Source organism: Ranitomeya variabilis, chromosome 1 (assembly GCF_051348905.1).
Source record: "Ranitomeya variabilis isolate aRanVar5 chromosome 1, aRanVar5.hap1, whole genome shotgun sequence".
Taxonomy (NCBI): domain Eukaryota; kingdom Metazoa; phylum Chordata; class Amphibia; order Anura; family Dendrobatidae; genus Ranitomeya; species Ranitomeya variabilis.
The window spans coordinates 762,094,235-762,109,508 of NC_135232.1; the positions used below are offsets into that span (position 1 = coordinate 762,094,235).

The 15,274-nt window shown below is 44.8% G+C and overlaps 1 protein-coding gene across 3 annotated transcripts in view; it reads left to right on the top strand.

Moving 5' to 3' along the window:
• Positions 1–228: 228 nt before the first annotated feature.
• Positions 229–15,274, top strand: part of ADAMTSL5 (ADAMTS like 5) — a 233,413-nt gene continuing 218,367 nt past the window's right edge. For 2 of the 3 annotated variants that reach the window (XM_077271631.1, XM_077271637.1), the window contains exon 1: positions 443–582. In XM_077271631.1, the coding sequence (XP_077127746.1) occupies positions 493–582 (90 nt within the window). In that variant the 5' untranslated portion in view covers positions 443–492. Of the gene's footprint in view, positions 423–442; positions 583–15,274 lie in introns of those variants that run through there. The other variant, XM_077271632.1, reaches the window with a different exon arrangement.

Consider the following 15,274-nt stretch of genomic DNA (forward strand, 5'->3'; position numbering starts at 1 on the left):
TTAAGTATTAGTATTCTAGTTCATGACTTCTTGTGGGGCAAAGAGAAAAGTGCCCAGCTGTTAGCATTTGTTAACATTTCTCTCGCCATTATGGTATGATGCCTGTGTATGGAATTAACAAGTGACTGCTGTGGGAGGGAGATTTCAGAGTAATTGACAATACTAGGGGAGGGCTCACGGGAGCACAAATATGAACATTATGAATCTTAGTTGTGAGATCATGTTTCTTTGGAAGGATGAGTGAAGTTGTGAACTTCTTCGTGTAGTTTAAATACCACACAGTGCGCCTCCACTTTATCACAGGTCAGTAATAGAAATTATTTTTCAAAATATCCATTTCTACTATCATCTGGAGTTCTGACTGAGGTTATAAAAGAAGAATGACGAGAATCTAAAGCATCCAGGATGGGACTGCAGTACTGGTGAGTCAGATTTTTTTTTATCTTTGTACACAACAGTTTGTCTACATTGGTAGATCTCAATCTAAGCTGAATGTTCATGTTTACATTGTATTCTAACAGGTTCAGGATTCTGGTATTATTACTGGTCTTGGACTCATTTAACATCCAAGCAAATTGTCAGGTGAGATGTAGTTAAAATCCAAGATGTCATACATCATCACAGCATATGGAGACACAAATGAAAACGTACTGGTAGCTAGTAGAGCTGAGTGCAAAGTAATGGCTCCTGGAAGAATAACTTTCTGATATGCCACTTTTTCTTTCTTATTCATTTAGAATCTGACAGAAAAGCCTCTGTATGAATCTACAGGAAATTAATTATTTTTTATTTTTTAATTTATTTTTTAATATTCTGTTACTTCAGGGTTTTTTCTAGCAACAGAAAACTAGCATCTAGCACTGTCTATTGAAATGCAGGACACCAGTGCTGGTGACTCTGTTTATTTATCAGAGATAAAATCCATTTACTGTATATCTGCCAGTGAGCTGTCACTGCACATGCTTCCTCACCTGCAGGCAGCATGGTAAAGAACAGGAAAGGTTGAGCATAATGATATATGACTTTGTACAGACAGATGCAGCTTATGTTGGAGTTTATTTGGGTACATTTAGGAGGGGTGCAATCAGTTACTGACAGTCCTGTCTGAGTCAGGCCGGTTTCACACGTCAGTGGCTCCGGTACGTGAGGTGACAGTTTCCTCACGTACCGGAGCCACTGACACACGTAGACACATTGAAATCAATGCATCTGTGCAGATGTCATTGATTTTTTGCAGACCGTGTCTCCGTGTGCCAAACACGGAGACATGTCAGTGTTCGTGGGAGCGCACGGATTACACGGACCCATTAAAGTCAATGGGTCCGTGTAAAACACGTACCGCACACGGACGTTGTCCATGTGCAGTCCGTGTGCCGTGCAGGAGACAGTGCTACAGTAAGCGCTGTCCCCCCAGCGTGGTGCTGAAGCCGCCATTCATTTCTTCTCTCCAGCAGCGTTCGCTGGAGAGAAGATATGAATAATCCTTTTTTTTTTTGTTTCTCGTGTTTAACATAAAGATCCATGTCCCCACCCCCCTCCCACCCCCTGTGCGCCCGCCCGCTGTTATTAAAATACTCACCCGCCTCCCTCGCAGTGTCCTGTCCTGGCCGCAGCTTCTCCTGTATGCGGTCACGTGGGGCCGCCCATTACAGAAATGAATATGCGGCTCCACCCCTATGGGAGGTGGAGCCGCATATTCATGACTGTAATCGGCGGCCCCACGTGACCGCTCATACAGTAGAAGGTGCGGCCAGGACAGGAAGCAGCGCCAGTGAAGGAGCCGGGTGAGTATTTTAATAACAGCGGGCGGGCGCACAGGGGGTGGGGACATGGATCTTTATGTTAAACACGAGAAACAAAAAAAAAAAAGGATTATTCATATCTTCTCTACAGCGAACGCTGCTGCAGAGAAGATATGAATGGCGGCTTCAGCACCACGTGGGGGGGACAGCGCTTATCTCTAGCGCTGTCTCCTGCACGGTGCGTGTGGTACCCAGTTGGCACACGGGCGGCACACGTGTGCCACACTGATGTGCCACAGAAACGCACGGGCACACGGACACTGATAATTCCGGTACCGACTTTTCCGGTACCGGAATTATCTGGACGAGTGGGACAGGCCTCAGTGAGATGGCTCACTATCCTGAGAAGCACACCATAAGCTAAAGATTAACCCCTTAATGACACAACCTATATTTCAAATCTGACATGTGTCACTATGAGTAAAAATAACTTTGGCTAGCCTTTATGTATGGATTGCCTATTTCTGAGCCTGCTTTTACAACATATTGTTCTTTATGATAATATTAAAATTAGGCTCATTTTCAAAACATTAACAAAATATGAAATTTACTAAAAAAATTATACAAATGTATATTTTTCAAAAGTTTAATGTCCTTGACAGTAAAGTCATATCACAGAAAATGGTTAAAATATAATTTACCGTATGTCTACTTTATGTAGGCATTGTTTTTTTGTCCATTTATTTTTTAGGGACATAATGTGGCTTATTTTTCAAATTTTCAAGAAACTTCAGAAAACCAGTTTTTTAGGGTCTGAGTCAGCTCTCTGTTGCCTATGTAATACAAACCCTTTAAGGGAACCCTTTTAAAATATTCAAAATAGTATTTAGGAAATTGTGTAACCCTTTAGTGGTTTCACAGGATTTAATGGAAAATGAAAGGAATAATAGAAGAACACCCTATATGTCATTGTACACTACTGTTTGGGCACACGGCTGATCTCAGAATAGCAGAAGCCCACCAAAGTGACCACATTTGGTAAGTATACCTATCAAGGATTTCATCTACTAATATCATGAGCACTTTGATCCAACAGGTGTTTAAAAAGGTTTGCGGGTCATTAACCCCTTTACCCCCCAAGGCTGTATGCACGTTAATGACAATTGCCATGATTGTTTTTTCGTGATATATTGGACTTCATGATAATGGTAAAATTTATTCTATATGACTCGCGTTTATTTGTGAAAAAAATGAAAATTTGGCAAAAATGTAGAAAATTTTACAATTTTCAAACTTTTATATTTTATGCGCTTAAATCAGAGAGTTATATCAAACAAAATAGTTAATAAATAACGTTTCCCACATGACGACTTTACATCAGTACAATTTTTTTAAAAACTTTTATTTGGTTAGGAATTTGACCAGCGATTTCTCATTTTTCAAATAAAATTTACATAACCATATTTTTAGGGACCAGATAACATTTGAAGTTGCTTTGAGGGGCCTATATGACAGAAAATAATGAAAAGTAACACCTGTTATGATCCAGGCCTGGGTTTTTTTCTTGTTATTCTCTCCCCAGTCTGGTCATGCAGGGGTTAACCTTCTCTGACTCTTTTTGGGTTCTGTGTGGCTATTTTAGTCTACTGTGGCCTGCAGACCAACGTCAGTGATAGTTCATGCTCCCAGGCTAGAGCAGCTGACTCCTTGATACCGTGTTTTGTCCTCTGCCCGTTTATTCTGTTCCTGTGATTTCCCTTTCCTGCCACCCGCTTGTCTTAGTGTTTGCTCCCTATGCTTGGACCTTTTGGTATGTGACCCGGCTTGTCTTCTGACCTGTTTAACTGTCTCTTGTCTCGGTTATATCTGCTCCCATCTGGCTCTGACTTCTGGCTTGTATTTGAACACGTGCATTGCTGTTACCTCTGGTACTTCTTGTGCTGACTGTTTCTGATTCGGCTCGTCTGACCACTCTTTCGTCATCAGGTGGCGCTTGTGCTGCTGCTCAGTGGTGTTACGCTGTATGCAACCTCTTTTCCCTCCCCAGCATACCCTGGTGGAGGTTTCACTATACTGCTCTGCAGCAGTATTACAACACCATTATAAAAACTACACCCCTCAAGGTGCTCAAAACCACATTCAAGGAAAAAATGGAACTCAAAATTTGTTGTGCAATTTATCCTGAGCATAATAATACTTCATATGTGGGGGAAAACCACTTTGAAACCCCAGGTTCATCTCAGAAAGTTTATAACGTTGAGCCATGAAAATAAAAAAAAAATCACATTTTTTAGTCCCAAATTTTCCATTTTCACAAGGGTAACAGGAGAAATTGCACCATACAATTTGTTGTGCCATTTGTCCTGAGTTTGAAGATACCTCATATGTGGGGGTAAACTACTGTTTGGGCTCATAGCAAGGCTAAAAAAAAGGGGTGGAATCAACGTCGGACTGGAGTACCTTGGGCCCACCAGAGAAAAATCATTCTTAGGGCCCACCATGCAGTTATGTAAAAATACCACACGGGACACATCCTCTATACACTGCACAGCACAGGACTCATCCTCTATATACTGCACCACACGGGACTCTATATCCCACTGGCTGTATTCCACTGCTTCTGGCAACTAAGAGGACCAAAGCTATGACACAGTTGCAGAAGACAGCGACTGTTAGGTATTTTATTACACACAGGGAACTTACTGATACCACTCTGGTGGTGAAATAAAAAAATACCCCTAAGTAATGCTTTAATACTTTATGAAAGTATTGGAATGTGCCATAATTATCTGATGTTGTACCATGCACAGCTAATTAAAGTTAAATGTCATTTTACAGAAAATATATTGCTTGACGTGTGTGTGTGTGTGTGTATATATATATATATATATATATATATATATATATATATATATATATATACACAGGTCCTTCTCAAAAAATTAGCATATAGTGTTAAATTTCATTATTTACCATAATGTAATGATTACAATTAAACTTTCATATATTATAGATTCATTATCCACCAACTGAAATTTGTCAGGTCTTTTATTGTTTTAATACTGATGATTTTGGCATACAACTCCTGATAACCCAAAAAACCTGTCTCAATAAATTAGCATATCAAGAAAAGGTTCTCTAAACGACCTATTACCCTAATCTTCTGAATCAACTAATTAACTCTAAACACATGCAAAAGATACCTGAGGCTTTTAAAAACTCCCTGCCTGGTTCATTACTCAAAACCCCCATCATGGGTAAGACTAGCGACCTGACAGATGTCAAGAAGGCCATCATTGACACCCTCAAGCAAGAGGGTAAGACCCAGAAAGAAATTTCTCAACAAATAGGCTGTTCCCAGAGTGCTGTATCAAGGCACCTCAATGGTAAGTCTGTTGGAAGGAAACAATGTGGCAGAAAACGCTGTACAACGAGAAGAGGTGACCGGACCCTGAGGAAGATTGTGGAGAAGGACCGATTCCAGACCTTGGGGAACCTGAGGAAGCAGTGGACTGAGTCTGGTGTGGAAACATCCAGAGCCACCGTGCACAGGCGTGTGCAGGAAATAGGCTACAGGTGCCGCATTCCCCAGGTAAAGCCACTTTTGAACCATAAACAGCGGCAGAAGCGCCTGACCTGGGCTACAGAGAAGCAGCACTGGACTGTTGCTAAGTGGTCCCAAGTACTTTTTTCTGATGAAAGCAAATTTTGCATGTCATTCGGGAATCAAGGTGCCAGAGTCTGGAGGAAGACTGGGGAGAAGGAAATGCCAAAATGCCTGAAGTCCAGTGTCAAGTACCCACAGTCAGTGATGGTGTGGGGTGCCATGTCAGCTGCTGGTGTTGGTCCACTGTGTTTCATCAAGGGCAGGGTCAATGCAGCTAGCTATCAGGAGATTTTGGAGCACTTCATGCTTCCATCGGCTGAAATGCTTTATGGAGATGAAGATTTCATTTTTCAGCACGACCTGGCACCTGCTCACAGTGCCAAAACCACTGGTAAATGGTTTACTGACCATGGTATTACTGTGCTCAATTGGCCTGCCAACTCTCCTGACCTGAACCCCATAGAGAATCTGTGGGATATTGTGAAGAGAAAGTTGAGAGACGCAAGACCCAACACTCTGGATGAGCTTAAGGCCGCTATTGAAGCATCCTGGGCCTCCATAACATCTCAGCAGTGTCACAGGCTGATTGCCTCCATGCCACGCCGCATTGAAGCAGTCATTTCTGCCAAAGGATTCCCGACCAAGTATTGAGTGCATAACTGAACATTATTATTTGATGTTTTTTTTGTTTGTTATTAAAAAACACTTTTATTTGATTGGACGGGTGAAATATGCTAATTTATTGAGACAGGTTTTTTGGGTTATCAGGAGTTGTATGCCAAAATCATCAGTATTAAAACAATAAAAGACCTGACAAATTTCAGTTGGTGGATAATGAATCTATAATATATGAAAGTTTAATTGTAATCATTACATTATGGTAAATAATGAAATGTAACACTATATGCTAATTTTTTGAGAAGGACCTGTATATACACACAGCCCACCAGACTCCAGGCTTATAGCTCTCCTAGACTCCAATTACCAGTACAGAACCCAACACTGTAGAATGTAATGTCATTTTACAGCACTGGCTCCAGTACGGATATGGAAATAAAGAAGACAGAGCAGGACACAGGACTAATGCAGAGTTAGGCCTCATTCACACTTTTGCATTTTGGTCGCCATTTAGCATTGGGATTTGTAAGACAAAACCCAGAGCTGAAGCTACACAGAATATAATAGAAAGATTCACATTTATTCTTCAAATTACTGACGAAAACATGTCAGTGCAGATGAGGCCTAATAAGCAGCTCACCACACAGACCAGGAACTAAATTTGATGGGCTCACTCACACGAGCGTATAACACGGCCGAGAGCTATGTGATGTTGTATCGGATAGCACTGGGCCCAGTGTTCTACTATGGGATAGTGCAGATGTGCAATTATGGCAGCAAGGTGCAAGTGTATCTGATATTCGGATGACACGTACCCATACAAGTCTATAGGTGCGTGCAGTAGTGTAACTAGCGATAGGGGGCAGATGGTGCTGTTGCCCTGGGCCCCCCGCTCTGAGGAGCCCACCTGGAGCTACACTACATATAACTTTATCACTGTGCATAGCGCGCCAATACAGTTAAACTCAGCGACAAAGCGGGAGAGTTTGAGCAGAGTGACATTACCATAATCGGACCAATTCTTTTGCATAAGAGAATCAATGGCCATGTGAACGAACCCTAAACCTCACATGATTGAAGATGTAGAGAACCCGGTGCCTAAATGTGAACATCAAGAAAACAATGACATCCCATCTGTAAAAACATGAATGATCATTATTAATACTGGAAACAGGGGCACTACTCACAATTCTGAGGCTGAGATCTCACCCGTTAGCTTGTCTGGGGTCGGCTCACTATGGTAAGGAAAAGTTAGATGTGAGTAGAAAACAAAATACAGGTCAAGCTCCTGACATAATGACATTAGGCTTCCTATAGATTTACTGTACTGACGGATCTCAAAATATGTCTGTGTATGGTACATTACTAAAAGGAAATAGTTCATTAATGTAACATATAGTAACATAGTTAGTGCAGCGCCCCCACTGCCGCAGGGCCGAGGGGTACCCGGTACCGGGCCTCTGAGTCTCTGCTCTGGGGTTGTCACGGTGGCTAGACCCGGTCCGTGACCCTGCTGAGGGGCGCCCAATGAAAGGTGTGAATGGTGGTGGTAGTGCGGTGCAGTAAATAACGAGGACACCAGGTTGCAGTCTCTTTACCTCTTTACTGAAGGCTTCAGGGTCCTCAATCCGGAATACGGTTAGCCGGGCTACGCAAGCTTGGCCGGTCCGATGGCACATCCAGAGTTCAACAACAAAGAAATAAAAACACACCAGCGCTCCCAGAAGGATAAACTAGAAAGCTGCAGGTGCCTAGACAGCTACTGTGCTGACTCTGTCAAATGACCAAAGAGAATAATTAATAAATAAGGACACCGCGCTAACTAGATGAAGTAGTACAGAGGAATAAAAAGTGAACGTCTAACTAGACAAGACGTGCACCACAATAAGAGTATAAGCAATATAGGCAATATAGGCAACCAATAACCAATACAAGAAAGAGCAGAGCAGGTGCCTATTAAAGCCGAGATTTCACATCAAAGTGCGTGGCAAGTAAAAGTAAAAAAAGCACACTTACTGAATGATAGTAAAACTGCTTGTGAAGGTGCTAGCGTGCTCCCAGTGAAGGCTGTAGCCGTCCAGATGGGTATGGGAACAGAAACACCAGCGGCCCAAGTAGATAGTATTACGATGTCCAAAGTAGAAGCGTGGGGCAGTACAAACACCTGGTGGTATGGGGAGCGTCCTCCCTGGTGAGTGTATGCCCGCCGCGCACGACAGGAGCGCTGCTGACCGGCACACGTGGACCGGAAAAAAGCCGCTGCACAGAGCGGTGAAAGGAGGGGGCGTGATTTGGGTGACGTCACCAAAAACAAAAAGCAAAGGACGGATGCCGCACAGGACCACAATTGCCTACGCGTTTCGAAGGTCTCCGGACCTTCTTCGTCAGGGCTCTACTTTGGACATCGTAATACTATCTACTTGGGCCGCTGGTGTTTCTGTTCCCATACCCATCTGGACGGCTACAGCCTTCACTGGGAGCACGCTAGCACCTTCACAAGCAGTTTTACTATCATTCAGTAAGTGTGCTTTTTTTACTTTTACTTGCCACGCACTTTGATGTGAAATCTCGGCTTTAATAGGCACCTGCTCTGCTCTTTCTTGTATTGGTTATTGGTTGCCTATATTGCCTATATTGCTTATACTCTTATTGTGGTGCACGTCTTGTCTAGTTAGACGTTCACATCCAGAGTTCCCTTTGCAGGTGGAAATCTGTGCCTACCTGCTAGCGCTTGTGTGTTGTAGTCCTTCCCTGCTGAGCACCACGGGATAGTCCTCACAACTGTTGTGTCTGTTTCTCGTGTTCCCTCACAACTCGATTCTGATGTTCTTCCACGTCCCCCAGATCTTATGGTTAAGACGCACCCATATGACGGGGAGGCTCGGAGCTCTTCCGGGACTCTAGCGTCACCCCACTCCTGTTGTTACCCCCCTGTGTCTTCCTAGGTCAATTGGGTGAGACAGCCCGCCTATAACTGACTGTCCTGCCGTAGGTTTGAAGTTTGGCTTGGAGCTCTATACTTCCTCGGCGTTCCGGCCACCGGTTATGCGCCTCAGTAGGATGTTGCCTCGTCTTACAGCACGACTCCTACTGGTATTCTCCTTGTTGCGTTGATCTCGTTTCTCACTCAGCACAATATACCTCGCTTCTTGTCCTTTCTTGGGGTACCGCCGCTATATCGTGCAGGCGCGGTCCCGTAACGTTCTCTCTGGTTGCTAGGCCTCTGTCAGGATCCCACCCCTGACAGGGACGCCTCTGAATCTTCCCCCTACAACACCCTCTGCCACAAGGTGTTGCCTGGTTCCAACCCAGTCAGCTTTCTCCCTAACTTCCTGCCTAACCCCCAGTTTTACCAGATTGTGAGGAGTGGCCTAATAAATTGAACCCTTAGCTCCCCCTGGAGGCCAGACTGTGAAATGTATTTGTGTCTGTGATACCTGGTCAGATGAACTCCTTCAGTGCCATCAGACGTACCATAGCCCCCCTTAGTGGCGGAGCAACAGTACTGCAACGACCAGGACTCTGGGGCGCTGCATTTGGAGCGCCCCCACACCGCCGCAGGGCCGAGGGGTACCCGGAGCCGGGCCTCTGGGATCTCAGTCCTGGGGTTGTCACGGTGGCTAGACCCGGTCCGTGGCCCTGTCTGTCAGTGGGGGACGTCCGGTGCAATAAGTGGTGTTGTAACGGTGCAGTTGTGGGGTGCAGGTCGCGATAAATAATGAGGACACCAGGTTGCAGTCTCTTTACCTCTTTACTGAAGATCTCTGGGTCCTCAATCCAGAATACGGCTCACCAGGCTGCGCAAGTCCGGCCGGTCCAATGACACTTCCAGAGTTCTCTTCACAGGAGGAAATCTGTGCCTTCCCCCTAGCGCTATGTGTTGTAGTCCTTCCCTGCTGTGCTTACGGAAAGTACCCCACAACTGTTGTGTCTGTTTCTGATGTTCCCTCACAACTCGACTAGATGATGTTCTGCTAATCCTCCGTCCCTCCCTGAGGTTCGGGTAGGAACGGCACCCGTTTGACGGGTAGGCCTGGAGTTCTTCCGGGACCCTAGAGACGCCCCTCTCCCACAATTGCCTCCCAAGACTTCATAGGTGATTTGAGTTAGACAGCCCGCCTGAGACTGACTGTCCTGCCGCTGTTTGGAGTATTGCTTGAAGCTGAATGTTGTTCTACTCCCTCGGCGTTCCGGCCACCGGTATTGCGCCTCAGTAGGATGTTGCTCCGGTCTTACAGCACGACTCCTACTGGTATTTCTCCTTTGCGTGATCCCGTTTCTCACTCAGCACAATCTATCTCTCTTCTAATCCTTTCTTGGGCACCGCCGCTACCCGGAGCAGGCACGGTCCCATTACGTTCGTTCTCGTTGCCAAGCCTCTGTCAGGATCCCACCCCTGACAGAGACCCTACTGTATCTTCCCCTACAACACCCTCTGCCACAAGGTGTTGCCTGGTTCCAACCCAGTCAGCTTTCTGATCTAACTTCCTGCCTGACCCCCAGTTTACCCACTATGGTGGGGAGTGGCCTAATGAATAGCACCCTTAGCTCCCCCCGGAGGCCCGGCTGTGAAATGTATTGGTGTCTGTGATACCTGATCAGATGAACTCCTTCAGTGCCATCGGACGCACCATAGCTCCCCATAGTGGCGGAGCCACAGTACTGCAACGACCAGGACTCTGGGGCGCTGCACATTAGCAAGGCTGAAAAAAGACATTTGTCCATCCAGTTCATCCTATATTCCGCCAGAATAAATCCCCAGATCTACGTCCTTCTAAAGAACCTAATAACTGTAAGATACAATATTGTTACGCTCCAGGAAGACATCCAGGCCTCTCTTGAACCCCTTGACTGAGTTCGCCATCACCACCTCCTCAGGCAAGGAATTCCAGATTCTCACTGCCCTAACAGTAAAGAATCCTCTTCTATGTTGGTGGAAAAACCTTCTCTCCTCCAGACGCAGAGAATGCCCCTTGTGACCATCACCTTCCTTGGTATAAACAGATCCTCAGAGAGATATTTGTATTGTCCCCTTATATACTTATACATGGTTATTTGATCGCCCCTCAGTCGTCTTTTTTCTAGACTAAATAATCCTAATTTTGCTAATCTCTCTGGGTATTGTAGTTCCCCCATCCCCTTTATTAATTTTGTTAACCCTTTCATGATGGGGAAATTTTCAAGTTTTGCGCCCTAATTTTGTACTTCCTTTTGTTTCAAGAGCCATCCTTATGCCCATATAGACCAGGGGTGGGCAATTAATTTTCCCAAGGGGTCACATGACAGACCGTGACTGTTGTGGAGGGCTGAGCCAATAGGCCGAAATTAACTCTGCTCAATTTTAATATTGATATATTATAATTATTATACTATTGATAATTTTATTAATATTAATTGCATCACTTAATATTGAGCAGAATTAAGTATGCTGACATCCCCCTATATATCGTTTGAACCCGAGCACAGCCCCATCTGTATATCGTATGAGCCCACCAACATCCCCTTATATGTGTCATGAGCCCCACACAGCCTCCCCATATACTGTATGAGCCCCACACAGCCTCCCCATATACTGTATGAGCCCCACACAGCCTCCCCATATACTGTATGAGCCCCACACAGCCTCCCGATATACTGTATGAGCCCCATATACACTGCATGTTGCCCCATAGCCTCCCCATATGCAGCATGTCAGCTCTATATGCAGCACCAAGTGCCATGTCGCCCTCATATGCAGCACCATGTGCAGCATGTCACCCCCCATGTGCAGCACCATGTCACCCTCCCATGTGCAGCACCATGTCACCCCATGTGTGCAACACCATGTCACACCCCCATAGCCTCCCCATGCACACCCAATTAGCCTATACACAGGAGAGAGAAAAAATTAACCCCACATACTCACCTCGGTCCCGTTCCCTGGCGCACTGCTTGTCTCCCCGCCTCCGGTGCGCTGACTCTTCGATGTACATAGCTTACGCAATGAAGTGATGTCATTGCGCCAGCTGTTTCACACGCTGATTGGTGGAGGAATTGGCTGGAGGCCCCTCCTCCACCAAAGGAGTCAGCGGCGCAGCGCAGAACCACAGATGGAGACAGCAAGCGGGCGGGCACTGTATGGCCCATGGACCTCTGATTTCCAGCCCCACGGCTGTCTTGGTACATGGGCCGGACTGAGACAGCCAGAGGGCCGGATGTGGCCCGTGGGCCTCACTTTGCCCAGGTCTGATATAGACATATGAGGGCTTGTTTTTTGCAGTACAAGTTGTACTTTTGAATGATACCATGGATTTTTACACATAGTGTACCTGAAAAAGGGAAACAAATTCGAAGTTCAGTGAAATTGTGAAAAAAAAAACTAAATTCTGACTTTTTGTTTTTAATTGTTTTTACGGTCAGCATTGTGTGGTAAAATGACCTTGCAATATCATTCTGCTCATCAGTATGATGACGGCGTTACCAAACGTCCATTTTTTTAATTATTTTAGTAGTGAAAAGAAATAGAAATTTGAGACAAAAATGTTTTTGTGTCACCATCTTATAAGACCAGTAATGTTTCTATTTTTCGGCTGATGGAGCTGTGTGATAGCTTATTTTGCAGGGCTAGATGATGTTTTTATTAGTACAATTTTAGGATAGATGTGACTATTTGATCGCTTGTTACAGTTTTTTGTGGAATTGTGGCAACCAGAAAAAAGGAAATTTCACATTCTTGAATTTTTTTCTGATTAGGCTCCTTTCACACGTTGCGTTTTTGCTTCGTTTTTTTAATGCAAATTTTCAGCTGTGTTTTACAGTAGCAGCAAAATCTATGAGATTTCAGAAATTACATGCACACAGCTTGATTTTTTTTGTCCTCAGTATTGCAAAATGCCTCATGTCACTCCTTGCTGCAGTTTTTCAGTGTTTTAGTAGTGTTTTTCACCTATTGAAAGCAATATGTAGTGCAAACAAACACTGCAAAACGCAGTAAAAACGCAATGTGTGAACATAGCCTTACGGTGTTGACTGATCGGGTTAATTGTTTTTATATTTTGATAGAACTGATTTTTTAAATTTTTTAAACATCTTTATTTTCAATGGGGTACAAGGGGGATGATTTGAACTTTAAGGTTTTTTTTTTTTTTAATTTTTAAATTTTCACTGTTATTGTTATTGCCCTTCGGGGACTTAAAGATGCGATAGTCTGATAGCCCGTGCTATATAGAGTGATGCCAGAGCATCGCTGTATATTGCAGAAATCAGTCTCCTTTGGTGTTTCAAAGGAGCTCTGTAATGACAGGCACAGGGGTCATCAGCTGACCCCTTGCTGTCATGGCAATCCACCGGCGACCCACGATCACATAACAGGTGCGCCGATGGGCAAAAGAATGATGCGTACGCATGTCGGCGCCACATGTTAAATGCAGCTGTCAGAGATTGACCGTGGCATTTAACATGTGCCATACATGTAAGGCGGATGTCATGAAGGGGTCAAATACCTGAGGGCCCCCTCCCCACTGTGTCACGTAATTTCCTGAGGCTGAGGGCCCCCTTCCCCAGATGGGAAATGGTGGGAGAGGTGAGACCCACAGTAAATTAAGAGACAGTGGGGAAGGGGGACCACAGGAAATTAAACATTTTCTATGGGGGACCCCCACCTTGTGTCACCTTTAGATTGCATGGGGGGCCTCCACTAACTACCTCAGTGGCTGGAGAACTATGCTGCACGCTGCCTGCAGGCATCATCTATGTTACTTACACATCACTGCCTGCAGCCAGTCATCACAAATGTCCCTCAGCTCCAGTCTCCATCTATATATTGCTGTGCTGCTTGGGCAGGACAGCCGACCAATCACAGCACAGATCATTGCCTGAGGTGTGCTGTGAGGTCACACAAAGAAAACTAATGCTGATTGGCTAATATGCAGCCAATCAGCATTAGACCACCTCTGTCCACACTTTATGATGAAGAGCTGGAGACCCAGTGCAAGAAACAGGTGACTGTGGTGGGTCAGCTGCTGCGTGCATGTGTGTCTCCTCTCTGACTCTGCCTCACAGTCAGCTGTGCCTCTGACTGTGCTGGCTAAAGTGAGGTCGGCACACACTCGCGCTGCGCACGGGCCGGCTCTTAGCAGATCAATGGAAGTCGGCAGCGCCAGCAGGTGATGAGAAGGAGCTGCCGCGCGGCTGCACTTCACATCATTTGTTCCATACAGCCTGCGCGCCGATGCCGGCTATAAAACAAAGTGGGCACCGCTCGGTGCACACTATTGGCATGCAGGGCAGGGAGAAATGAAGGAGGCAGGAGCTGGTGCTGGGGGCGGGGCCCACCGGAGGATTCTTCGGTGTCCCGGTGCCCCAGTCTGACCCTGGGTGGAATGCAGACTTTGATGGAATGGTCTGCCGGTGTCATGTCTCATTTCGAGAGCTCCTGATTTGCCTAAACAGTGAGAAAAACCCACAAATCTCGAAATCCTGATGTGATAGCCAAAAACGGAGTTCATATTCATAATCAGCAGCCAAAATTGACTTAAAATATGTTTTAAAACCTTTTTCCAGAAAAATTGCGTTGACCAGTGTTATCCGTGTGTCATCTGTATGCCATCTGTACGATTTTCTCGCCGGCTTGCAAAATGGACATAGAATGCATCCATGGGCCTAAATATTCGTGAAAACGTATATACAGTCTATAGATATATATATATATATATATATATATATATATATATATATATATATATCAGTGAGACACACATATATATATATTTATATTTCATACAGAGCTAGATAGCAGAAAAGCCGGTAATTCAATTGCCGGCTTTTGCTATCTCCTTACCAAACCCGACAGGAGATTAGACATGGTTTACATACAGTAAACCATTTAATATCTGATATATTTTTACATATTCCTCACTAATAATATTATTAGTGTGTGTGTGCAAAATTTGGGAGCTCTGGGTGTTAAAATAAAGGGTTAAATCACGGAAAAAACTGGCGTGGGCTCCCGCTTAATTTTCTCGGCCAGAGTGGGAAAGCCAGTGACTTAGGGCAGATATTAATAGCCTAGAGAGGGTCCATGGTTATTGGCCCCCCCTGGCTAAAAACATCTGCCCCCAGCCACCCCAGAAAAGGCACATTTGTAAGATGCACATGGGTACTACCCCCTTCCCAGGCTATAAACATCGGCAATCAGCTGTCGATTTTCCCTCTGCTGGTTCAAAAATTATGCGGGAGCCCACACGGTTTTTTTCAGAAAAATTATCTTTTAATAATTAAATGCATGTACAGTTTGCTGCATACACTCTGTACTAATTGTATATGTCAC